Here is a 27,907-nt window from a genome sequence, read left to right on the forward strand (position 1 = left end):
TTTTTTCTCAACATTTTAACTTTTTTCTCGACATTTCGACTCTTTTTCTCGACATTTCGACTTTTTTTTCCAACATTTCGACTTTTTTCTCAACATTTCGACTTTTTCCTCAATATTTCAACTTTATTCACGAAATTTTGACTTTTTTCTCGACATTTTGACTTTTTTCTCAACATTTCGACTTTTTTTCTCGACATTTCGACTTTTTTCTCAACATTTCGACTTTTTTTCTCAACATTTCGACTTTTTTTCTCAACATTTCGACTTTTTTTCTCAACATTTTAACTTTTTTCTCGACATTTCGACTCTTTTTCTCGACATTTCGACTTTTTTTTTCCAACATTTCGACTTTTTTCTCAACATTTCGACTTTTTCCTCAATATTTCAACTTTATTCACGAAATTTTGACTTTTTTCTCGACATTTTGACTTTTTTCTCGACATTTCGACTTTTTTTAGAAGTGCATAATGAAAAAAAAAATCTTCCTCCTTAAATATTATTTTTATTTTTCTCCTGCCTGGCTGTAAAACTCTTCCATAGACCTGGAACTGTTTGGATTAATGTTTTTATTTTATTTTTTAAGAGTTTTGATGCTTTAAACTGTTTAAAGTGTCATATTTACCTTTAAACTCGTGTATTTCTGTCACATTAAACCCTGATCTGACAGTTTATGTGAGAACATTCAAAACCTGGACTGGTTTTGACATGTCAGCTGGAAGTGATGAATAATTCCTGACTAAAGTAAAGTTACACCTATGGGTGCGCTCACCTGGCGTGGCTGCTGCGCATGCGCAGACCTGACGTCCTGATCCACGCTGGAGGAGCAGACCGGATCAGAATCACAGAAGTAAAGTCAACTGAAAACAGTAAGTTAAACCGTTATTACAGTCAGAACAGGCAGTAATATTGAATAACTGCCAGATATTGAAAGTTGAAGTTATGTAAGGGGGAAAAAAATGGGCAAGAGCACTGATTCTTTGCTCATTTGACAATTCTACAGCCTTAAAATCAAAATAAATCCATGCGACCTGAATGTAATTACAGTAGTAAGGGTAATAATACACAGTAATAGTTTTATTGTAAGGAATTAAATGTAAATGATGACAGAAAACAACGGGGTTGGGTCGGACCGGGGGGATTTACGGTCCACGGACTTCGCCCCGGGGGTTTAATGGTTTTAGTTCACTAACTACGTCACTCCGCGTGATTGTTTGTGCAATAAAAGCGGTTTTGTGTCGGATCTGAAGTGATTTGTTGCAGATAAGCAGCTTCTCAGGGCATGTGGCCGGACGGGACCACCGGGGCGGGGGCGGGGGTCACAACAGTTACTAAAACAACCTCACAAACCTCATATTTGTGAGGATTTAACTGTAATATGGTATAAAGAGTACACTACACACGATAATATGATGATATGACCGTTTTTAAACGCACAGCGGTCATATTTCCACCAACACACCCCTCTGGTGACGGAGTGGTTCAGTCCGGTCCGGCCGAAGCCCCGCCCCCGTTGCTAGGAGACGGAGAACGCCTGACTACAGTAGCGAGGGGTCAGGCAGCGGTAAAGTTACAAAAACAACCTCACAAACGGCATTTTTGTGAGGATTTGACTTTAATAAGGTGTGAAGAGGACACGACACACGATAATATGATGATATGGACGTTTATAAACCCATAGCGGTCATATTTCCACTAGGGTTTCCACCTTTTAGAAATAGAAATAAGGAATACACGAAAATAAGAAATAAATAAGTTCATTTATTTCAATAATTCAACTAGAATATGGTGTAAAAGTTAATTTATTTCAATAATTCAGCTAGAATATGGTGAAAAAGTTCATTTATTTCAATAATTCAACTAGAATATGGTGTAAAAGTTAATTTATTTCAATAATTCAACTAGAATATGGTGTAAAAGTTAATTTATTTCAATAATTCAACTAGAATATGGTGTAAAAGTTAATTTATTTCAATAATTCAACTAGAATATGGTGTAAAAGTTAATTTATTTCAATAATTCAACTAGAATATAGTGTAAAAGTTAATTTATTTCAATAATATTTATTTAAATAAGTGCTTTAATAGCATTGAACTTGCAGCCAACCATACTGGCAACTGAAATATCTTTGCTCCTATAGTAAATATAAATATAGCTGGTGAAGGTTGGAAAATTAGAATATGGTGTAAAAGTTAATTTATTTCAATAATTCAACTTAAAAGATTAAACTAATGTATTACATGCAAAGCACGCCTTATTTGTTACAATTTTGATGATCGAATTGATTTCATAAAATATTCAAATATGTTGAGATTTTTTATTTGGGGTTTTCATTCATTTAGCTATTTATTGTGTTTTATTTTAGGATTTACTTTTTTTTTATACCTTTTCATACTTTTGTGTATATTTTGTAAAAAAATTGTTGAGGGTGTATGTTTGCTGCTGCACAAGTGAATTTCTCCTCTGGGGATCAATAAAGTTTATTTCTTTCTATTCTATTCTATTAATAATAAAATAATAATGATAATAATTAATAAATAAAGAATAAAAAATAATACTTAAGTGAATGCAAGTGCAAGTGAATTTCTTCTCTGGGGGATCAAAGTTTATTTAATTCTATTCTATTCTATTAATAATAAAATAATAATGATAATAATTAATAAATATATAATGAATAAATAATAACAAATAATACATAATAAATAAATGAATAATACAATTAATTAATTTATTATTAATATTATGTATATTTTGTAAACATTTTTGAGCGTGCATGTTTGCTGCTGCAAGTGAATTTCTTCTCTGAGGGATCAATAAAGTTTATTTCATTCTATTCTATTCTATTAATAATCAAATAATAATGATAAAATTAATTAATAAATAATACAAAATAATACTTAATAAATAAATAATTAATTAATGCAATCAATTAATTTATTATTAATATTATGTATATTTTGTAAAAACTGTTGAGCGTGTGTATGTTTGCTGCTGCAAGTGAATTTCTCCTCTGGGGGATCAATAAAGTTTATTTCTTTCTATTCTATTCTATTAATAATAAAATAATAATGATAATAATTAATAAATAAAGAATAAATAAAGAATAAAAAATAATACATAATAAATAAATAGTTAATACAATTAATTAATTTATTTATTATTAATATTCTGTATAAAGTTTATGTCATTATATTCTATTCTATTAATAATAAAATAATAATGATAATAATTAATAAATAAAGAATAAATAAAGAATAAAAAATAATACATAATCAATAAATAATTAATACAATCAATTAATTAATTTATTATTAATATTCTGTATATTTTGTAAAAAATTGTTGAGTGTGTGCATGTTTGCTGCTACAAGTGAATTTCTTCTCTGGGGGATCAATAACGTTTATTTCATTCTATTCTATAATAATAAAATAATAATGATAATAATTAACAAATAAATAATTATTAATATTATTATTGTATTATTTTTTAATTAATTTTATTAATTAATAATAATACATTTTAAATTATATTTTGTATAGTTTTATCCAGTGCTCTGGCTCCGCCCCCGTTGCTAGGCGACGGGGAACGCCGCGGATATAAAGATCCGCCGCGACCGCTGAGCAGCTCATTATTCCCGGGGGGGTTTGAGGGGGTCAGGATGGAGTCCCGGTCCATGCAGGACCCGGTCCTGGTCCTGGACTTTATAATGAAGCCGAAAACCGTCCAGGTGAGGGAGTCCCGGGCCGCGCGCTGCGCGCTCCCGACCCGCCCCACCTGGTTCAGGTTACGGAAACGGAGAAAAGTTCCAGTTCCAGTTCCGCGTCTGGCGGAGCAGGAACCAGCACGGACTGACATGGGGAACCGGGGCTCTAACACGCAGGGGCCCCCGGAACCGGAGCCACCGGGGACCCGGGACCCCCGGGTCCTGGTCCAGGGGCCCCGGAGACCGGGACCCCTGGACCAGGACCCGGGGCCCCGGGACGTCCCGCAGATCTCCGTCACCGAGGCGTCCCCGCTCCCCGCGGAGGAGCAGGAGGAGGAGGGGGGGGCCTTCACACTCCCGGAGCCCCCGGGGGCCGCAGGGGCCGCAGGGGCCGCGGGGGCCGCAGGGGCCGCGGGGGACGCAGGGGCGGAGCTCCAGGGGGGCCCGGGGGGGCCCCGGGGGGAAGACTCGGACGCCCGCAGTCTGTCCGGCAGCGAAGACGGCAGCACCCCAGGGGGGGGCAGCCCGAGGGAGAGCCGCCGCCGCTTCATCCAGGTCTGACCCGGAATCCGCACCATTAAAGCTATTTTAATCACTTTTAATGCAGGAAAAAAAAAGCTCGTTCCGGGGTTTTATTAACATTTTTTTTTGTATGTAGCATATATATATATATATATATATATATATATATATATATATATATATATATATATTAGGGCTGGGCAACGATTAAAATTTTTAATCGCGATTAATCGCATGATTTCCCTGATTAATCACGATTAATCGCATTGTATATGCAAAATCAAATAATGAATTCAAAAGTTGTGTAAAGTGCACTTTTATTTATAAAAATTTGAACGAAAGTGCCATAACATTTGTTTTGCAAACATTTAACATCAGCAAATTTAGTGCAAAAAATGTAAAATAAAATAATAGCTTATTGCTACTGCCAGGGCATTAATGTCATCCTGTTTTTGAAATGAAAAATGAGAAGAAAAAATCCTGATCCACAATCATGAAATTAAAACAGGCAATTTCTGAGGTAACAGCAGAAACTTTTAACGGGGAGCAGCATTACCATCTATATTCAGCATTCCTAAATTTCCTTTACAGGGGACTAGAACGTAAAGTGCATGTTTACAGGACTGTCTCAGAAGATTAGAATATTGTGATAAAGTTTATTTTCTGTAATGCAATTAAAAAAACAAAAATGTCATCCATTCTGGATTCATTACAAATCAACTGAAATATTGCAAGCCTTTTATTATTTTAATATTGCTGATCATGGCTTACAGCTTAAGAAAACTCAAATATCCTATCTCAAAAAATTTGAATATTCTGGAAATCTTAATCTTAAACTGTAAGCCATAATCATCAATATTAAAATAATAAAAGGCTTGCAATATTTCAGTTGATTTGTAATGAATCCAGAATGTATGACATTTTTTTTTTTTAAATTGCATTGCAGAAAATAAAGAACTTTATCACAATATTCTAATTTTCTGAGACAGTCCTGTATGTAGCATATATATTTATAGGGATATTTATGTAGTTTATATCGTGTATATTTATATAGATTTATATAATTAGTGTATATTTATATAGATTAATATAATATTTGTATTTTCTATATATTGATTATAATATTTATGTAATATTTATATTTTCTACTACTTTCTACTACTCTCTACTACTTATTTTCTAATACTTATGGATATGGATAATTATGTAGTAATAGGCATGTTTACGTAGTATTTATATAGACTATATTTATATGGATATTGTGTAGATATAATAATAGCAATAATGTAAATTCAGTCAGAGTTATAAAGGGGTAGGAACTAGGAAAAAGTGTAAACTTCTTCCTACTCCTTTTTCAAACCTATGTGCATATGAAGATGTTACTGTTTATTTTTATTTTTATATACATGTTCGAAATAAATAAATTAATTCATTCATTCATTTTAAGATTTTTTTTCAAATGTCTCAAAAGAGTAAAAAACAAAAATGAGAATTATGTGAATTTAAATGCTCAATTTATTTTTGTATTCATATGCACCTTTTAATTCTTAGAGCGCCTTGTTTTTTCTTGTTTTTTGTATTCCTTACAAGAATCCCCATTTTTTATTTATTTTTTACATTTAGTTTTAATTTTTTTAATTTTGAAATTCTCCTTTCTTTTCTACGACGGAGTATTAGGGCCAAACTAAGACAAAAACAAAATTGGAAATTACGACTTTATTCTCGTAATTTTACGACTTTATTCTCGAAATTTGGCTCCAATACTCCATCGTACTTTTCATATTGTATTTAAATAGATATTTGTCCATTATCCCCTTTGAGAGTTTGTATATTTTCAATATAATTTTGTTTAATAAAAAAAAAACTGAGCAGAAAAAAACATTCCTACCTGAGCAGGTATGAGTGGGCGTGGCCTTAACGCTGGGGGACGGGGCTTGGGCATTCTTGCGTCACACCTTAAATACCACATTCAAAGGTCTTTATGTTCTTCCTGCTAAACAGGAACATTTCATTTAACTCACTGTTAAATAAAAGTATCTAACATTTAACATTTACTACGTATTTACAGTCAGATGTGATCTGTGGCCAAATGCCGTCCTCGGGCATTCGGCATGAATATCATTCAGTTCTAAATTACCCCATAGCGTGTTCTCGTTATTCAGGTCTGTGGCCAAATGAGTTGGTATTAACATATCAGTCAGTCAGGAACTTCGTCATATGGCATTCCCGTGGTTCAAGTCTTTGTTGGGGCCAGTTCCAAGGTGTGGCCCCTGCAGGGGGTAGGAAGCTGGAGTTTCACGTCAGCCACGGTGTCACAATGTCTCGACAGTCAGAATTGTCCAGGACCATTTTAGTTTAGTTTTAGTCAAAGATTGTATTACTTACTTACTTATATAAGATACTGTATTGGTCCGAATATAAGACAGTGTTTTCTGCATTGAAATAAGACTGAAAAAGTGAGGGTCGTCTTACATTCAGGGTCTAGACGTTATACCCATTCACAACACTAGATGGCGCCAGATACTTTTAAAGCGAATGCTGAACTTAACTCCCCAGGCCAAAGCCAACTCCTGTCACAAAGAATACAAATAAAAATAACGGTAGCACGGAGAAGAAAAATAAAAAATAGCGGTAAGAAAGAAAAGCGAAGAAAATAAGAGAAGAGATAACAGAAAAAGGAGAAACGTAGCGACAATCTGGAGAAAAGTGGGTGGAAGATCGGCAGGTGAACCAGCAGCTGAGGAGAAGTTATGATGCAAACTTCAATATAATGATTTGAATGAGGCAAAATAACAAGCTTTCTCTCTTGAATATATTGTTATAATAATTTGTTTCAGATGTACTGTAATTATTTTCTGTATAAATATTGAATTTGGTGTTCAAAAAGTCTTTTTTTAAACTTGAGTCTTGAAAAAAAGGGGGTCGTCTTATAATCAGGGTCGTCTTATATTCGGGACAATACGGTATAGTGCTGGGTGGTATGACCAAAAATTTATATCACGGTATTTTTCAAAATTATATAGGTTTCACGGTATATCACGGTATTATTTTTTTCATGCACAACTGGGTGTTAACCACATTTTCTAATGATTTGGAAAGGAATTGCTGCAGTAAATTGGCTTAGAATGGCCTATTTTACTGTCATGAGGAGGATGCATAAATCAAATAAATTTGATTTAGGCGTGCTTTTCATAAGAAAAAAATCTTTTACAAAGGTAGAAAATATTTATTGAACATAAAAAACTGAACATTTTTTAATTTCCCAGCATTATGTTGTTTTGGTTCCACCTCCTGATGAATGATGGTAAAATTCTTATGTGGTTACTTTTTGGTTGGCCAACGATTTATGTTTGTGGTGCAACCGTTACGGAGCGGCCAGTCTATTTCCTTATTTTACAACGCCGTTATTAACTGTTTGTTTTTCCCCACTTATTCCACCGAACACCGAAAGTGTTTTTTTGCCATTTTCGGCCGAACAATTCCGGTTACCGAACAATCGGTGAATCACTACTGCTAAACAGTCCCCTCACAAACAGTGTCCAGCGGCGCTACGTTCCCAACGTTGTGTAGCTACTGTACAAACTCACCGGTATTACGGTATATGAAACATTCATATCATAAGAAACATAAACACCGGTATTCGGTATGAACCGGTATACCGCCCAGCACTAGGTACGGTACTTATTTCAGTTGTACGGGTCTTTCCGTCCTGCGTTTACTGTGTCTGAGTCAGATCCGTCCTCTCCTCTGCAGGTGATGATGGACAGCTCCCCCCAGGTGAGACGCAGCGTGGGGCTGGGCCTGTCGTCCAGGTGGGACAGTGACTCCGCCTCCTCCCTGGCCTCGTCCCGGTCCTCGTCCCTGGAGGAGGACCGGCCCGCGGCGCTGGAGGAGGACCGGGCGGCGGCGGCGCTGGAGCCCGTGGAGCACGAGTGGATGCTGTGCTCGTCGGACGGGGAGTGGTCCCGGCTGCAGCCGCTGCTGGCGCTGGACCCGGGGCTGGCGCTGCGCCGCGACTTCGTGACGGGCTTCACCTGCCTGCACTGGGCGGCCAAGCTGGGCCGGGCCGAGCTGCTGGCGCTGATCCTGGACTTCTCGCGGCGCCGCGGCGTGGCCGTCAGCGTGGACGTGCGCTCCAGCGCCGGCTACACGCCGCTGCACGTGGCCGCCATGCACGGCCACGCCGAGGTGGTGAAGCTGCTGGTGGGGGCCTACGGCGCCGACCTGGGGGCCCGCGACTTCAGCGGCCGCCGGGCCTGCCAGTACCTGGGCCGCGGCGCCGCCGCCGACATCAGGGACATCATCGGGGCGGACGACGACCCCCCGGAGACCCCTGGTACCCCGGAGCCGGAGCCCGGGGGCCCCTGGAGGTTCTCCCGGGCCCTGCGGTCCAGCCTGAAGGCTCTCTCGGTGGAGGAGGACGAGGACCGGCCCGGGGCCCGGGGCGGGGTCGTCCTCCGGAGGAGGTCGTCCCTCAGCAGGATGAAGCCCAGCCTGCAGAGACTCCGCATGAGGACGTCCCAGCTGGTCCACAGCGTCTCCTTCAGGGACCGGGACGACCTGACGGGGCCCAGGGACGGGTCCGGGGACGGATCCGGGGACGGATCTGGGTCCGCCAAGGCCAGACGGAAGACCCACTTCCTCGGCTGAGGTTCCTGTAGGTCGTGATGGCAGGACTTGGTGCTTCCACCTCTGTCCTGTTTGGAGCAGTTGTTCCGGAACAGGGAGCGTTTCCCCCTAAAGATCAGTTCGTTTGGTTTATGTGAACACAGCAATCGCACTCGGATGCGGGACAAAACAAACTTCCATTCAGACCTTGAGCGGTTCGTTTGCAGTGAGAACATAATCGACACAGCAACCGACACAACTCCCTTCATTGTGTATGTGCTACCGCGGCACAAGGAGAAGAGTCGGCGCAGCCTCCACCTCCTTCTCTCCTCTCCTAACGGACGCAACATTCTCTCTTCTCTTCTATTGGACGTGCCGAGATGTCGTCACAGCGCGGCACGGTGAAATTAAAAAATGTTCAATTTGGCAGGCAGGCGCGGCTCAAAGCCGTGGTGCAAACGCCGTGGTGCAAACGCCGTGGTGCAAATGCCGTGGTGCAAACGCCGTGGTGCAAATGCTGTGGTGCAAACGCCGTGGTGCAAACGCCGTGGTGCAAACGCCGTGGTGCAAATGCCGCGGTGCAAACGCCGTGGTGCAAATGCTGTGGTGCAAACGCCGTGGTGCAAACGCCGTGGTGCAAACGCCGTGGTGCAAATGCCGCGGTGCAAACTCCGTGGTGCAAACGCCGCGGTGCAAACGCTGCGGTGCAAACGCCGTGGTGCAAACTCCGTGGTGCAAACGCCGTGGTGCAAATGCTGTGGTGCAAACGCCGTGGTGCAAACTCCGTGGTGCAAACGCCATGGTGCAAACGCCACGGGGCAAACGCCATGGTGCAAATGCCGCGGGGCAAACGCCGCGGGGCAAACGCTGTAGTGCAAACGCCGCGGTGCAAACGCCGCGGTGCAAACGCCGCGGTGCAAACTCCGTGGTGCAAACTCCGTGGTGCAAACGCCACGGGGCAAACGCCGTAGTGCAAACACTGTGTTGCAAACGCCGCGGTGCAAACGCCGCGGTGCAAACGCCGCGGTGCAAACGCCGTAGTGCAAACGCCGCGGCAGGCGACACCGAGCTCGACGGCAGAGCGGACCGCTCTCGCGCCGGTAGCACATACACAATAAATGTGAAAGCTGGCGGCGGTCTGCGCTTTGCCCCCTCTCTGTGAAAGGAGTTATAACCATTGTTGTTTTTCCCGGGGTACGGAAGAGGAAACTCCTTCCACGTTCATTCCTGACCAATCAGAGAACAGTTGGTTCATTTGTTACCAGCTTTGAACCGCTACAGACGGTTGCCTTGTGAACACAAACGCCACAAACGAAACTGTATCGATTTAGCCCCTGAATCGGAACAAAACAAACGGGCCACAGATCTGAAAGCACCCTTAGTCTGATTTACCCATTTTTCCACCAAACCGGTTCCAGAGCTGGTTCTGGTTCACAACTCGTTCAACTAGGAACCAGCTGAGAACCGTCATTACGTCATTACGTCTCTGCAACGTCAGTTACGTCTCTGCGTTTGCATGAAAGTTGCAGCAACAACAAGGTATTTGCCCAGTAAAGAGTTGGTGCTACCTTGGAACTGGTTCTTCTGGCCCAGTAAAGAGTTGGTGCTACCTTGGAACTGGTTCTTCTGGCCCAGTAAAGAGTTGGTGCTACCTTGGAACCGGTTCTTCTGGCCCAGTAAAGAGTTGGTGCTACCTTGGAACTGGTTCTTCTGGCCCAGTAAAGAGTTGGTGCTACCTTGGAACTGGTTCTTCTGGCCCAGTAAAGAGTTGGTGCTACCTTGGAACTGGTTCTTCTGGCCCAGTAAAGAGTTGGTGCTACCTTGGAACCGGTTCTTCTGGCCCAGTAAAGAGTTGGTGCTACCTTGGAACTGGTTCCTCTAGACCAGTAAAGAGTTGGTGCTACCTTGGAACTGGTTCTTTAGTCCAGTAAAGAGTTGGTGCTACCTTGGAACTGGTTCTTCTGGACCAGTAAAGAGTTGGTGCTACCTTGGAACTGGTTCCTCTAGACCAGTAAAGAGTTGGTGCTACCTTGGAACTGGTTCTTTAGTCCAGTAAAGAGTTGGTGCTACCTTGGAACTGGTTCTTTAGTCCAGTAAAGAGTTGGTGCTACCTTGGAACTGGTTCTTTAGTCCAGTAAAGAGTTGGTGCTACCTTGGAACTGGTTCTTTAGTCCAGTAAAGAGTTGGTGCTACCTTGGAACCGGTTCTTTAGTCCAGTAAAGAGTTGGTGCTACCTTGGAACTGGTTCTTTAGTCCAGTAAAGAGTTGGTGCTACCTTGGAACTGGTTCTTCTGGACCAGTAAAGAGTTGGTGCTACCTTGGAACTGGTTCCTCTAGACCAGTAAAGAGTTGGTGCTACCTTGGAACTGGTTCTTTAGTCCAGTAAAGAGTTGGTGCTACCTTGGAACTGGTTCTTTAGTCCAGTAAAGAGTTGGTGCTACCTTGGAACTGGTTCTTCTGGACCAGTAAAGAGTTGGTGCTACCTTGGAACTGGTTCTTTAGACCAGTAAAGAGTTGGTGCTACCTTGGAACCGGTTCTTCTGGACCAGTAAAGAGTTGGTGCTACCTTGGAACTGGTTCTTTAGTCCAGTAAAGAGTTGGTGCTACCTTGGAACCGGTTCTTCTGGCCCGGAGCCGGTTCTTGGTCAGTGGAAACAGAAATCCAGTTCCAAACTCACTTCCTCTGGTTTGTTTACATGTGAAACAGAAACCTTTCAGAATAAAAGCTGATGCGTCTGTGAATCTTCTGGTGCTGCGGGTTTGTATCACGGTACCGTTTGTATGAATGTATTTGATATGAACTCTAAATGACAGAAGACTGTGGTTCTCGACATTTTTCTCAAAAATTTGACTTTTTTCTCAAAATTTCAACTTTTTTCTCGACCTTTTTCTCGACATTTCGACTTTTTTCTCAAAATTTTGACTTTTTTCTCAAAATTTCAACTCTTTTCAAAAATGTCAACTTTTTCTCTCAAAATTTTGACTTTTTTCTCAAACTTTCTACTTTTTTCTCAAAATTTTGACTTTCTTCTCGACATTTCAACTTTTTTCTCGACTTTTTTCTCAAAATTTTGACTCCCCCCCCCCGGTACTGGTTTCCTGTCCAAATGCAGCTCTAACTAAGATCATTAATAACGGTTATAAAAGCTGATCCGTTTTATCCGCTAATCTGGAGCTGCAGCACATTCCTCATATTCCATATGTTCAGAGATTAACTTCCTGAACGGCCTGCCATAGTGTGTATGTATATATTTGTATATAAACATGTATATATATATATATATATATATATATATATATATATATATATATATATATATATATATATATATACAGTATATAGAGAGAGATTTATATGGAGGTGTTTCTGGATATACATAGATATATTTTTTATGGTACTTATGGACCTTTTCTCGAGATGTGTCTCTAATAAAGTGTGAATTGAATTGAATTGAATATATATGGATATGTTTATTATTGTTTCTTCATATTATTAAAATAGCTTTGTTTTACAAAATCTGCCTCTGCTTCTCTATCATATAGTCGTGTTTGTACATGTATGCGTGTATTATATATATATATATATATATATATATATATATATATATATATATATATATATATATATATATGTGTGTATGTCTATGTGTACATGTGTATATATGTATTCATGTCTATGTGTATAATATTTCTATGTATTCATGTTTCGTTTCGTTTATTTATTTATTCAAACAGGTTAAAACAAAGACAAAAAAATAATCAGAATACATAAAATATATATACCGAAAAAACAAAAAAAAACCATAAGCAAAACAAAGCAAATTAAAGAGACAAATCTATATGTAGATAAATATTTCCTGTTTGAAAAGGTGTAGGATGAAGTTTCAAAAAACTTTTCTAGTCCTACCCCTTCTTATGTTCTGTTTTTACAATTTCTTCATTTCACAGAACTTCTGAAAGAAAAGCATAAAAGAAAAGAAAAAGTGGTTCAGCTGAGCAAGACACTGTCAGTTCATGTGTCCATTTCCGTTTTGTATCCATAAAGAGTAATGATTTTAAAGATTCGTTTAAACTTACTTAGTGAATTGCATGATTTAATTTCATCTTTGCAGTTGTTCCACAGATTAACTCCCTTCACTGATACACAATGGGTTTTGATGTTTGTTCCTACATGCTGTTTTTTAAAATTGCATATTCCCCTGAGATTGTGTTTGTCTATGTGTATATATCTATGGTTACATGTATTCATGTCTATGTGTATATATTTATGGTTATATATCTATGTATTCATGTATTCATGTCTGTAACAACAAGCTGCTGCAGGTCTGATTTAGGCCCCGCCCACATTCCACACGGGGTTTTCATACCAAACTGATCACGTGACTGGCTCCACCAATCAGAGATCAGGCTGGTCCAGGGATCATGGAAGGGGGCGTGGCTTAGGATTACGCAAGACAGCACACCTTAATGTGACACACCTGGTCAGGGCGGGAAAACAAATACTTCTGATTCATGTCTGCAGGTCCGAGCTCAGGTAGGAGAGGATTACAATGTTAAGGTGGGGAAAACTGCAGAAAGGTACTGTTTTTATTTTTTTATTTATTTGCAAAAAGTACAATGATTACACATCTTCACATTATGCAATTTCAAGTTGAATTATAACATATAAAGGGGTATAAATCAAATAAAAAAGAAAACACATTATAACCAGCCAGGGGGGATGAAATTATAACAGTAAGCCAAAACATTTACATACATTTATGGATTTGATTGCTTTTGAATTAGTAGAAAACTTAATAGAGTCCAGATACTGATTGAATTCACAAAGAAAAGTTAAAAAAGAGGTTTTTTTGTCGAGAAAAAAGTCGAAATGTTGAGAAAAAAGTCGAAATGTCGAGAAAAAAGTCGAAATGTCGAGAAAAAAGTTGAAATGTCGAGAAAAAAGTCGAAATGTCGAGAAAAAACTTTGAAATGTCGAGAAAAAAAGTCGAAATGTCGAGAAAAAAGTCGAAATGTTGAGAAAAAAGTTGAAATGTTGAGAAAAAAGTTGAAATGTTGAGAAAAAAGTTGAAATGTCGAGAAAAAAAGTCAAAATGTTGAGAAAAAAGTTGAAATGTCGAGAAAAAAAGTCGAAATGTTGATAAAAAAGTTGAAATGTCGAGAAAAAAGTCGAAATGTCGAGAAAAAACTTTGAAATGTCGAGAAAAAAAGTCAAAATTTCGTGAAAAAAAGTCAAAATGTCGAGAAAAAAATCAAAATGTCGAGAAAAAAGTCGCAATGTCGAGAAAAAAGTTGAAATTTTGTGAAAAAAGTCATTTTGGATTTGTGGATGTGTAATTTTGCAAGGATAATCAACAAATTAATAATAAATGTTTCTTTTGGGTTTGTTCTAATCGTTACATGGTCAAAAACACCAACAAAACATCCTTCCAAAATCATTTGAAATCAGTTTCAATGCTTTCAGACACAACATTACTGCAGAACTGCATCCTGGGAGCCTGAAGGACCGGATCATCGAGGCATAGGCAAAAATAAGAACTTTATTGATCCCACATAGGAGTAATTCATGTTCTATCAGCTATAGAGAACAAGGTAGTGCCCAAAAACAATATATCAACAAAGCATACTTTACATAAACATATTTTAAAATTTTCAAGTAACAAAATAACATATTTGAACCATTTTTCAGATTTTTTTCAGTTATTTTATTGTCTGAAAAATGGTTCAAATATGTTATTTTGTTACTTGAAAAAATTAAAATATGTTTTGTTGATGAGAAAATATGTTTCTCTATATGTTTCTGTATTTTTCTTATTTTTGTGAGGGGGATATATATAGTTTTTCGGCACTACCTTGTTCTCTATAGCTGATATAACATGAATTACTCCTATGTGGGATCAATAAAGTTCTTATTTTTGCCATCTGATAAAATTAAATATATTATATTTGGTGCCTAACTGTTTCCAAGTATATTAGTGTGTGTGTGAATGAATAAATGAGACGTAAAACGTACATTTCTTTGTAGAAAGGTTTACAGGAATTAGTTTACAGCGCAGTCTTGCCATTCCTATTCTTACATTTGAAAACATTAAAGTTGGTTTACAAATGGAAGACAAAAAAATAGACTTTGGGATTAATAATTTAATTATATTGGCTAATTTTTTTTATTCATAAATGTAGCTTTTTGAAAATTAATCCAATCTTTATTGCATATTTAAACGAAATAATTCAGTACAAAAATCTTTGTTCCTAATTCCTGACTGATTATTATTATTATTTCGTTTATTTCGGTATGTTTATATAGACACATTTCATCTCCAGAACATTATACACTGATCACTTGTGTTTATTTTTTTATTAATTAATTAATTTATTTTTTGTTTATTCCTTTTCTTTCTTTTTCACTGTGTATCTTCTTTGTTTTGTTTTACTCATTCGCTCAGTGTTCTTTGATAAAAATGTTCTTTTGGAAGGTATAATGTGCCTTGTTTTTTTGTAAAATCAATGAGAAAAAAATAAATAAATAAATAAAAAAAAACTACAGAGTCTCTCAGAAAATTAGGATATTGTGATAAAGTTCTTTATTTTCTGTAATGCAATTAAAAAAACTAAAATGTCATCCATTCTGGATTCATTACAAATCAACTGAAATATTTCAAGCCTTTTATTATTTTAATATTGCTGATCATGGTTTACAGTTTAAGATTAAGATTCCCAGAATATTCTAATTTTTTAGATAGGATATTTGAGTTTTCTTAAGCTGTAAACCATGATCAGCAATATTAAAATAATAAAAGGCTTGCAATATTTCAGTTGATTTGTAATGAATCCACAATGTATGACATTTTTGCTTTTGTAATTGCATTACAGAAAATCACAACATTTTAATTTTCTGAGACAGTCCTGTATAATTTGCCTTGTTTTTTTTGTAAAATCAATGAGAAAATTAAAAAAAAAAAACTTCCAGAGGGCTCCATAACCCGGAAATGCGGTTTACAACGGAGTCCTATGGAAGTGTCGCCTCGGTTTTATCAAAGATACAGAATAAAATAAATATAAACGTCTCTGGTTTTATCCACTGCTCTGCCCTGAAGATACGGGAACTTTTAATCTTTTTAAAACACATAAAGAAAATACTGCTGGCTGAATTAACATCCAAGACTGTGTCTGAAATCAATTCGCCAAGAAATAAAGGGTGCAGTTGGCTTTTATTCAAATATTCACAACATCTGACATTCTGATTCTGATCCCATAATAATCGACTGCGCGCATGCGCAGAACCACAAAGTGTCATACCAAAGATCTTCTATACACTTTATAGAACGTCTCTGGTCATACTCGACAGGGAGCGAGAATCTGCAGAACACCGGACACATTTTACTTCAAATTCCAGAAAGAGACATGACGACCAACCGCAGGTACGTGATTAAAAATTAAAAACATGATGCTGAAAACGAGTCACGTGACGTCGCTTGGTTTGTTTGAGGCGTTAATTTTTGGTAAAATTTGGTAACGGTTACCAGATAATGTTGTTATCGCAAAGCAACGGGACAAATATTGTTTTTCAGGATGAACAGGATCTGGGAGAATTTAGTTTCAGATAAATAAACTACCTGGACCATCTTATATACTGGTTTCTGGTTGAAGAAATTAAACTTTTAAAGCTGCTTTCATTTTCTCTGAAACCAGGTGTGGTGCCAGAAAGTGATTACCTGCCAGAAACTGATTATCTGCCAGAATGTGATAGCGCTGAAACGTCAGATTTTCAGATTATGAAGCTCAAAATAAGATAAAATATACGACGGAGTATTAGGGCCAAACTAAGACATAAAAAATATAAAAATTATGAGAATAAAGTCATAAAATATTTGATATTAAATATTTCACCACATGTGTAGTTATGTTATTATCTCAGGTCTTGATTTCACCATTCAAAATACACCTTAACCTTATTTATATTTCTTATATTTCTCATCTGTTTGTACTGCACTGTACCCGTGTATAATGACAATAAAAGTATTCTATTCCAAATTACGAGAATAAAGTCAAAACCTAATGTTGCGAGAATAAAGTCGTAAAATTACGAGAATAAAGTCATAGCCTAATGTTGTGAGAATAAAGTCGTAATATTATGAGAATAAAGTCGTAATATTACGAGAATAAAGTCATAAAATTACGAGAATAAAGTCGTAAAATTACGAGAATAAAGTCATATTGTTGCGAGAATAAAGTCGTTATATTACGACTTTATTCTCGTAACATTAGGCTATGACTTTATTCTCGTAATTTTACGACTTTATTCTCGTAATTTCCCAAAAAATGTTTTTCTTAGTTTGGCCCTTATACTCCGTCGTAAAGATAAGATAAGATTAAAAAATAAATAAATAAATAATTTAATTTATTATTATTTTTTATTTTTTTTATTTTATTTATTTTTTATTATTATCTTTTTATCTTTGGAGGTATTGTCATGTACTTGCTTGTTTACTTGCTCTCATGGTGCGTCTCTCTCCCTCTAGTTGTATTGTGTTTATGAAATAAGAATGGAAATGAGGATTTGTGAAAATATGAATTTTGGCTAATACATAAAAGATAGTGAAGGGTAAGGGATGTTTAGGGGAGGGAGGTAACAGGGGGTTACAAGGTATTTAAAGGCATGTTAGGCCTCTCTTTGCTTTGTCTGCGTTTGTTGTTTAGATAAGTCCTTTTAATATTTTTTTTTGAGGTTGGTGTCTGTCTTATGTCTATATATATGTATATTAGTTGGTTTTTTTGTTGTTGTTATACTGAACGTCACTATGGTGTGGCACATAGAAAAATAAAGTAAAAAAAAAAAGATAAGATATTCCTTTATTAGTCCCACAGCGGGGAAATTCGCAAGAATGAGATCAAGTCATATTTAGGCAGAAACAACTTTTCATTAACTGTATATTTGGCCTTCAATCAATTTTTGGCAGGTAAAAATACCTATTTTGTGTTGTAATGGTCCCTTTAAAAGAGTTAACAGCAATTAATCATGTGAGCTCTAGTGTTTATATTATGAAGCTCAAGAATGAGATCAAATCATATTTAGGTAGAAACAACTGCAGACAATAAAATAACATTTGAACCATTATTCAGACAATAAAATAACTGGAAAAAATCTGAAAAATGGTTCAAATATGTTATTTTGTTACTTGAACATTTTACAATATGTTTATGTAAAATCTGTTTCTCTATGTTTCTTATTTTTGTGAGGGGGATATATATTGTTTTTCGGCACTACCTTGTTCTCTATAGCTGATACAACATGAATTACTCCTATGTGGGATCAATAAAGTTCTTATTTTTAACATCTGAGAAAATTAAATATATTATATTTGGTGCCTAACTGTTTCCAAGTATATTAGTGCGTGTGTGAATGAATAAATGAGACGTAAAACGTGCATTTCTTTGTAGAAAGATGCTTTATGAAAATAAGCAAAAAAGATGGGGGAAAAAGAGAAAAAAAGAGGAAAAAAAGAAGAGGAAAAAAGACGAAAAAAATATGAAAAAAATATGAAAAAAGGGAAAAAAAAAAGAGGAAAAAAAAGAAGAGGAAAAAAGACGAAAAAAAGATGAAAAAAGGGAAAAAGATAAAAGAGGAAAAAAGATGAAATAAGAGGAAAAAAAGAAGAGGAAAAGAGATAAAAAAGAGGAAAAAAGAGGGAAAAACACATGAAAAAAATAGGAAAAAATAATCCCTATGTGGGATCAATAAAGTTCTTATTTTTACCATCTGAGAAAATTAAATATATTATATTTGGTGCCAAACTGTTTCCCAAGTATATTAGTGCGTATTTAGTTGAAAATGCTGGTAAAATCAGCGGCTCCTAAATCTCATGTGGCTCCTATTAAAGTCTTTACGGTGAATGAATAAATGCAGCTCAGAAACAGAAAGATATGAAGTTCTGAGTTTGAGTTAATGCAGATAATTTTTTATAGATATAGATGGATCTATAAAGTATCCAACAAATAACAATACAGCAAAAATAAACCAGATGCTGCATTTATCACACAAAACATGCACTTAGAGCAGAAAAACTAATATAGGAATATAAATATTAAAAAACGCAGCTGAACCATAAGGACAGTATAAGATTAAAAAAAACATTGAAATACTAAATATACTTAATAAAACTAAATGAAATATCCACATAGTGCTTAAGGATGATTATAAAACAACGAGGCGCCTGCAGTGGATTATAAAAGTACAGTGAAATTTACCAAACCTGTAGGGAAAAGTAAAATGTCTAAAGTTTGGATCTTAATATTTAAATATTTCTACAGTTAAATTGTTTGAAATTCAGTGTGCTAGTAGTGATTGTAGTTTTGAAGGTATTTGAGGTATTAGGTGAAATTATGGAAGAATTAATTTCTATAGTCTCTGCAACACAAAACCTGAAGTAAAACAAAGGAAAAAGTGTTTAATCCTTTAATAGTTGGTTTAATAGTTAAAGTGTGTAAATATTATGGTGGAAGTTTGGGTGTAATCAAGGTAATGAAAGAAATATATGAAAAAAAAAATATCTGCATTATCTAAAACACAGTAATAATTCTGTTTCTGAGCCTCATTCATTCATTTGCTGTAAAGACTTTAATAGGAGCGCACATGAGATTTAGGAGCGGCTGATTTTACCAGCAGGTGGGAATGACGGCTGCTGCACCGCAGTCTAAGCTCGCATGTTCCTGCAAGCGACAGAAACGAAAGGACAAATGTTGTTTTTCAGAGTAAACGGGATCTGGAGGACTTTAGTTCAGATAAATAAATCACGGGGAACTTCCTCATTGTCTCACCCTGTTTCTGAGTGAAGAAAATAAACTTTATGCTGCTTTCATTTCCCCTGAAACCTGGAAACTGTTGGAATAAAGACCAGAATACCAAATAAATACCTAAATATTCACTTATTCACCAGGAAACTGTTGGAATAAAGACCAGAATACCAAATAAATACCTAAATATTCACTTATTCATCAGGAAACTGTTGGAATAAAGGCCAGAATAACAAATAAATACCTAAATATTCACTTATTCATCAGGAAACTGTTGGAATAAAGACCAGAATACCAAATAAATACCTAAATATTCACTTATTCATCAGGAAACTGTTGGAATAAAGACCAGAATACCAAATAAATACCTAAATATTCACTTATTCATCAGGAAACTGTTGGAATAAAGACCAGAATACCAAATAAATACCTAAATATTCACTTATTCATCAGGAAACTGTTGGAATAAAGACCAGAATACCAAATAAATACCTAAATATTCACTTATTCATCAGGAAACTGTTGTAATAAAGACCAGAATACCAAATAAATACCTAAATATTCACTTATTCATCAGGAAACTGTTGGAATAAAGACCAGAATACCAAATAAATACCTAAATATTCACTTATTCATCAGGAAACTGTTGGAATAAAGACCAGAATACCAAATAAATACCTAAATATTCACTTATTCATCAGGAAACTGTTGGAATAAAGACCAGAATACCAAATAAATACCTAAATATTCACTTATTCATCAGGAAACTGTTGGAATAAAGACCAGAATACCAAATAAATACCTAAATATTCACTTATTCATCAGGAAACTGTTGGAATAAAGACCAGAATACCAAATAAATACCTAAATATTCACTTATTCATCAGGAAACTGTTGGAATAAAGACCAGAATACCAAATAAATACCTAAATATTCACTTATTCATCAGGAAACTGTTGGAATAAAGACCAGAATACCAAATAAATACCTAAATATTCACTTATTCATCAGGAAACTGTTGGAATAAAGACCAGAATACCAAATAAATACCTAAATATTCACTTATTCATCAGGAAACACTGAGCTGGTACAAGTATTTGAGCCAGAGTTGAAACCAACAGTCACCTTATTAAAACAAGGGAGTGTTTTCTGGTGTGAAACAGGAAGCAAAAACAAAGACAAAGCAAGTCCGATATTTGGAGAAACTGCGTTTAGTGTCTGTGGAGCATCTTGGAAGAGAGACGGGGGATTGGAACCAGCTTCGTTCAGCAGGATTCTCTTCCTCCACAGATATGGAATGGCCAAGTGGTTAATTTGTTAAATTAATAAGTTTAATTCGTTAACTTTGCTTATTTTATGTTATTTATTAGTGTTATTTGAGCCACTCACCGCCTCATTGCTAAAACCTCAATCACATAATTGATGCGTGAAAGGTGAAATCTTGAATCTTCAAACAGTCCCGCTATAGCAGGATGAAGGAAACAGTCCCTATAGCAGGGCTCTAGTCCAGATGGGCATCAGACAGGGAAGCAGGACTGAAATGTGACTGTTGTCTGTGGTTTTTCTGCAGATTCCAACTTCAGATCCTGCTGGTTTTCTGCCTGAACTCAGGTGAGTCTCATTACACACATGTTCTCCATGTTCCCCATGTTCCCCATGTTCTCAACAATGTATCCATGACAACAACCAACTGTTACATATTTTTTGACGGTTAGAGCAGGTAGCAAAAAGTAGCCGGTGTTAAAGTTTATTTTTTTATTTTCGTTAACAATTAATTAGGCATGTTGACGGTAAACTTTGATCTCCGGGGAGGAGCTAACGATGGATGAATGGATTGAGGAGTTCCTGTCTCCGAAAAAAAAAGACAAGGAAAAGACGACATGCAGAAATAACGTCAGGAGAGATGGGACAATTTTTTTCCACAGTGGGGCCATTTTTACTGGGTAATCTGTATTTCTGATTAATTAAAAAATAAATAAAATAGATTGTGTATTCCTCTTTCATATTTACATTAATGGTAACCGTTTTATAAAAGCATTACATCAATTCAGGCCGTGGTATACGCTCATTTCCTGTCTGACAGCCGTCAGGTGGTGAGGATGGGCAACATAACATCGGACCCACTGACCCTCAACACAGGAGCCCCCCAGGGCTGCGTCCTGAGCCCGCTCCTCTACTCACTGTACACACATGATTGTACAGCCACACACAGCTCCAACGTCATAATTAAATATGCGGATGACACGACAGTCATAGGCTTGATTGATGACGATGACAAGTCGGCCTACAGGGCAGAGGTCGGGTCACTGACACAGTGGTGTCGAGAGAACAGCCTGGCTTTAAACGTCAGCAAGACCAAGGAGCTGATCGTGGACTTCAGGAGATCAGAGAGAGAGTACGCACCTGTAATCATCAATGGTGCTGCTGTGGAGCAGGTCAAAGACTTCAAGTTCCTCGGAATCCATATATCGAGGGACCTGAAGTGGCTACACACACCACAAAAGTGGTGAAAAAGGCCCAACAACGGCTCTACTGCCTGAGGCGTCTGAGGAATTTCAAAGTGAGCCCCCGCATCCTCAGGGCTTTCTATACAAGCACCATCGAGAGCATCCTGATGAGCGGCACCACGGCCTGGTTTGGAAACTGCACCGCCGCAGAAAAGAAAGCACTGCAGAGGGTGGTGCGAACAGCACAGCGCATCGTGGGAGGGGAGCTTCCACCTCTCCAAGAACTTTGCGTGAGACGTTGTGTGGCTAAGGCCCACAACATTATCCGGGACATCCATCACCCCAGCCACAGCCTGTTCCAGCCACTGCCGCACCCACGGCCGGGCAAACGGTACCGGTGCATAAAAAGCAGCACCACCAGATTTCTGAACAGTTTTTATCTGTCAGCAAACAGATTACTGAACAAGACTTAGTTCTTGTGAAAGACTGAACTGAAGATTTTTTTATATCACATATAGAAGCCCAAGACTATTTATCTGTTTTTCTATCCTCTTATTTCACATACTGTTTTTATGCTTTTATTCATGCACTATGCACTTTGTTTGTATGTCTATCTTTTAACTGCAAATGATGATGAGCCTGCACAAACAAGTTTTTCACCCATGTTACTACCAGTAATATGATGTGACAATAAAGTTGATTGATTGATTGATTGATTCATTCATTCATTCATTATATCACTTCAGGCCGTGGTATATGCTCATTATATCACTTCAGGCTGTGGCATACGCTCATTATATCACTTCAGGCCGTGGTATATGCTCATTATATCACTTCAGGCTGTGGCATACGCTCATTATATCACTTCAGGCCGTGGTATATGCTCATTATATCACTTCAGGCCGTGGTATACGCTCATTATATCACTTCAGACCGTGGTATATGCTCATTATATCACTTCAGGTCGTGGTATATGCTCATTATATCACTTCAGGCTGTGGCATACGCTCATTATATCACTTCAGGCCGTGGTATATGCTCATTATATCACTTCAGGCCGTGGTATATGCTCATTATATCACTTCAGGCTGTGGTATATGCTCATTATATCACTTCAGGCCGTGGCATACGCTCATTATATCACTTCAGGCTGTGGTATATGCTCATTATATCACTTCAGGCCGTGGTATATGCTCATTATATCACTTCAGGCTGTGGTATATGCTCATTATATCACTTCAGGCCGTGGTATATGCTCATTATATCACTTCAGGCCGTGGTATACGCTCATTATATCATTCAGGCCGTGGTATACGCTCATTATATCACTTCAGGCCGTGGTATACGCTCATTATATCACTTCAGGCCGTGGTATACGCTCATTATATCACTTCAGGCCGTGGTATATGCTCATTATATCACTTCAGGCCGTGGTATATGCTCATTATATCACTTCAGGCCGTGGTATATGCTCATTATATCATTCAGGCCGTGGTATATGCTCATTATATCACTTTAGGCCGTGGTATACGCTCATTATATCACTTCAGCCGTGATATACGCTCATTATATCACTTCAGGCCGTGGTATATGCTCATTATATCACTTCAGGCCGTGCTATATGTTCATTGTATCACTTCAGGCCGTGTTATACGCTCATTATATCACTTCAGGTCGTGGTATACGCTCATTATATCAATTCAGGCCGTGATATATGCTCATTATATCACTTCAGACCGTGGTATATGCTCATTATATCACTTCAGGCCGTGGTATATGCTCATTATATCACTTCAGGCCGTGGTATATACTCATTATATCACTTCAGGCCGCGGTATATGCTCATTATATCACTTCAGGCCGCGATATACGCTCATTATATCACTTCAGGCCGTGGTATATGCTCATTATATCACTTCAGGCCGTGGTATACGCTCATTTTATCACTTCAGGCCGTGGTATATGCTCATTATATCACTTCAGGCCGTGGTATACGCTCATTATATCACTTCAGGCCGTGGTATACGCTCATTATATCACTTCAGGCCGTGGTATACGCTCATTATATCACTCCAGGCTGTAATATACGCTCATTATATCACTTCAGGCCGTGGTATATGCTCATTATATCACTTCAGGCCGTGGTATACGCTCATTATATCACTTCAGGCCGTGGTATATGCTCATTATTTCACTTTAGGCCGTGGAATACGCTCATTATATCACTTCAGGCCGTGGAATACGCTCATTATATCACTTCAGGCCGTGGAATACGCTCATTATATCACTTCAGGCCGTGGTATATGCTCATTATATCACTTCAGGCCGTGGTATATGCTCATTATATCACTTCAGGCCGTGGTATATGCTCATTATATCACTTCAGGCCATGATATACGCTCATTATATCACTTCAGGCCGTGGTATATGCTCATTATATCACTTAAGGCTGTGGTATACACTCATTATATCACTTCAGGCCGTGGTATACACTCATTATATCACTTCAGGCCGTGGTATACGCTCATTATATCACTTCAGGCCGTGATATACGCTCATTATATCACTTCAGGCCGTGGTATATGCTCATTATATCACTTCAGGCCGTGATATACGCTCATTATATCACTACAGGCCGTGATATATGCTCATTATATCACTTCAGGCCGTGATATACGCTCATTATATCACTTCAGACCGTGATATATGCTCATTATATCACTTCCGGCTGTGATATACGCTCATTATATCACTTCAGGCTGTGGTATACACTCATTATATCACTTCAGGCCGTGGTTTACGCTCATTATTTCACTTCAGGTCGTGGTATACGCTCATTATATCACTTCAGGCTGTGGTATACGCTCATTATATCACTTCAGGCCGTGGTATATGCTCATTATATCACTTCAGGCCGTGGTATACGCTCATTATATCACTTCAGGCCGTGGTATATGCTCATTATATCACTGTCAGAGGAGGTTACAGCCTCTGATTGGAGGACAGGTGTAATGATGTGAACTTCCTGTCCCCCCTCAGTGAGCTGCCAGGAGTCAGTTGAAGGTTTTGTTGGAGGAAACGTCCTACTGCCCTGCATCTACGACCAGTCCCTACCAGCAGAGGTCAACGCCTTCTGGAGGGACAAAGATGACTTGGCTGTCCTGGACATCAAGAAGAGTTTACCAGATTACACGTTTCAGGACGAGACGTACCAAGGTCGAGTGACCAGCTTCCCTGAAGAGTACAAGGACGGGACCTTCTCCATCCTCATGACGAAGCTGCAGAAGAACGACACGGGCACATATGAGTGTTACGTCAAGACAGGCTCGTATCGTAGGATAGTCGACCTGACGGTTTCAGGTAAGCTCAGAGAGAATGTCGTCAGGAACATCTGTATGTTCAGCAGCTCCTCTCCAAACATCTGGGAGGTTCTCTAGAAAGGAGGTTTCACAAACCTGGAGATGAATCCTGAACCTCTGATGGTCTACCGTCCAGGTCATGGATCAGACTGCTCTGTGGTCGTAGTCCCAACCCAGTCTCACATTAAAACGTACCCTGCCTACGTTGGTCCAAAGTGCAAAAATGTAAAGGGGTTACAATAATAGCCCTTGAATTGTAGAACTGTTACATTTTTCTGCCTATTCGTTTTGCGTCCAAGTCACGTGACTTTCAAGATTCTGGCCGTGACACCAAAAAACATGGCGGACATTTCAAATTTTTTAGTGAAAAAAATCAATATTTTGAGTTAGTTTCTGCATAAAAATGCATTTTGATTACATTTCTAGGGAGAAATATATATTTTACTATATATAATATAAGTGCAATTGCACTTTATTCTAGGACAGTGGTTCCCAACCTGGGGTCCGGGTCCCCCTGGGGGGACGCCAGAGATCTTTGGGGGGGCGTGAAACTTTGTCTGCTTTGAAATTATGCAGTTGGAAAAATTATATTTGCGAATGAGACATTCATAAGACATTGTTTGAAATAACTTATGAATGTCTTGAATATTTTTTGTGTTTTTTATACAGTGGTGACAAACACAGGAAATGATTTCATTCCTTATTATTATTATTATTATTATTATATCATTACTCAACATTTAATTTACTCCGACAGGTTGTTGGAAAAATAAAAAAAAATATTGGTCTCATATTAAAAGAGACATTTTTCAGAAATATTTTTATGTCCTTTTGTGCGTATTTTATACATTGGTGACATTGGAGAAAAACAAAGTCATCTATATACAGAGTAAACCAAAGAGAAATGTATCAAAGAAACATAATTAATGTTCATTTTTTCAATTAAAGACTATTTTGGTGCTAGTACGTACGGGTCGGGGGGCCTGGCTGGTCTTAGACACAAGTAGGGGGGGGAACAAGGAAAAAAGGTTGGGAACCACTGGTCTAGGACAATAAAAAAATCTAAATAAAAAAGCATGTTCCCCGAAGTCAAACGCGCCCCTCTTGACGGAGCCGCCACTATTTGGGAAAACACTGCCCTAGACCTACGGTTGTAGTAACTCTAGACCAACGGTCGGCAACCCGCGGCTCTTTAGCGCCGCCCTAGTGGCTCCTGGAGCTTTTTCAAAAATGTTTGACCTTTTTTTTTCCTTTTTTTCTTCTTTTTTTCCTCTTTTTTTCTTCTTATTTCTTCTTTTTTCATTTTTCTCTCTTTTCTTCTTTTTTTCTTTCCTTTTTAATCTCGACATTTCAACTTTTTTCTCAAAATTTTGACTTTTTTTTCGACATTTCAACTTTTCTCTCAAAATTTCGACTTTTTTCTTGGCATTTCGACTTTTTTCTCGACATTTTGACTTTTTTCTCAAAGTGCATAATGAAATAAAATTCTCCCCCCAGTTCTAAATAATATAGAAACATGCAGCATATGTCTTCATTCTAAGGCTGATACAAGACTTTTCATTTTTTGCGCCTCCAGACATATTTGTTTTTTGTGTTTTTGGTCCAACATGGCTCTAAAACATGTTGGGTTGGCGACCCCTGAGTTAGATCTAGACCTACGTATGGACGGCAGACTGGATTCTGGATTCTGTGTTCAGGTTTTCCAGAGTTCCAGGTGATAAACTGACCTCGTGGTCTCTGTGTTTCAGATCAACCTGCAGGGATAAAAACTGATCCTCCATCAGGCGGAGCAGCAGGACTGAAGCTCCTCCCGCTGGTCCAACTCTCTGCTCTCTGTCTGCTGCTCTGCTGCTAGAAGAGAAGATTTCTGTTCCTTCACTGAAGAACCCAGTCTGTTACCATGGCTTCAGGAAATATAGTCACTACATCATGTAACAATCTGATTATTTAGTTAGTTTAGTTACATGTGCACTTTATTTGTTTGCACTTTATTTGTTTGTAATTTTTTGTATAAGTGTGTTTTGATCCTACTTAAGAGAAGAACCTATTTGAACCATTTTTCAGACAATAAAATAACATTTGAACCATTTCGCAAACGCGACCGTATCACATGGTCCTGTGTGTGGGATGAAGTAGACGATGACGCGTCTACAGAGCAGCAGTAATAGCTTTTATTGTCTGAAAAAATGTTCAAATGTTATTTTATTGTCTGAAAATTTGTTCAAATATGATATTTTTTTACTTAAAAAATTAAAAATATGTTTTGTTGATGAGAAAATATGTTGGTCTATTTTTCTTATTTTTGTGAGGGGGATATATATTGTTTTTCGGCACTACCTTGTGACATGACAATCAGATGTTTTACTGATGGAAACACAATAAAAGAGGAAAGAATCTGTTAGTTTAAAACTACGTTTATTTGTTGTTGAATAAAACCTGAAGAAGTTTGCTGCAGTAACATGTTTCGGCCACCAGAGGGA

The 27,907-nt window shown here is 37.8% G+C and overlaps 2 protein-coding genes across 3 annotated transcripts; both read left to right on the top strand.

Annotated features, from left to right (window-relative positions):
• Positions 1 to 819: 819 nt before the first annotated feature.
• LOC133425217 (V-set domain-containing T-cell activation inhibitor 1-like) lies at positions 820 to 27,703 on the top strand. 2 transcript variants are annotated; one of them, XM_061715945.1, is made up of 5 exons: positions 820 to 866; positions 13,353 to 13,388; positions 21,192 to 21,232; positions 25,108 to 25,428; positions 27,176 to 27,703. In XM_061715945.1, the coding sequence occupies exons 2-5, from the start codon at positions 13,381 to 13,383 to the stop codon at positions 27,280 to 27,282; spliced, it is 477 nt and encodes a 158-aa protein (XP_061571929.1). In that variant the 5' UTR covers positions 820 to 866; positions 13,353 to 13,380; the 3' UTR covers positions 27,283 to 27,703. The 2 variants fall into 2 exon arrangements, with proteins under 2 accessions (XP_061571929.1, XP_061571928.1); XM_061715944.1 differs by lacking the exons at positions 820 to 866; positions 13,353 to 13,388 and adding an exon at positions 16,127 to 16,248.
• LOC133425148 (ankyrin repeat domain-containing protein SOWAHC-like) lies at positions 3,656 to 8,879 on the top strand. The gene is made up of 2 exons (XM_061715829.1): positions 3,656 to 4,255; positions 7,976 to 8,879. Exons 1-2 carry the CDS (start codon positions 3,656 to 3,658, stop codon positions 8,870 to 8,872), a joined length of 1,497 nt encoding a protein of 498 aa, XP_061571813.1. The 3' UTR covers positions 8,873 to 8,879.
• Positions 27,704 to 27,907: the final 204 nt, after the last annotated feature.

This window comes from Cololabis saira, chromosome 24 (assembly GCF_033807715.1).
Source record: "Cololabis saira isolate AMF1-May2022 chromosome 24, fColSai1.1, whole genome shotgun sequence".
NCBI lineage: Eukaryota > Metazoa > Chordata > Actinopteri > Beloniformes > Belonidae > Cololabis > Cololabis saira.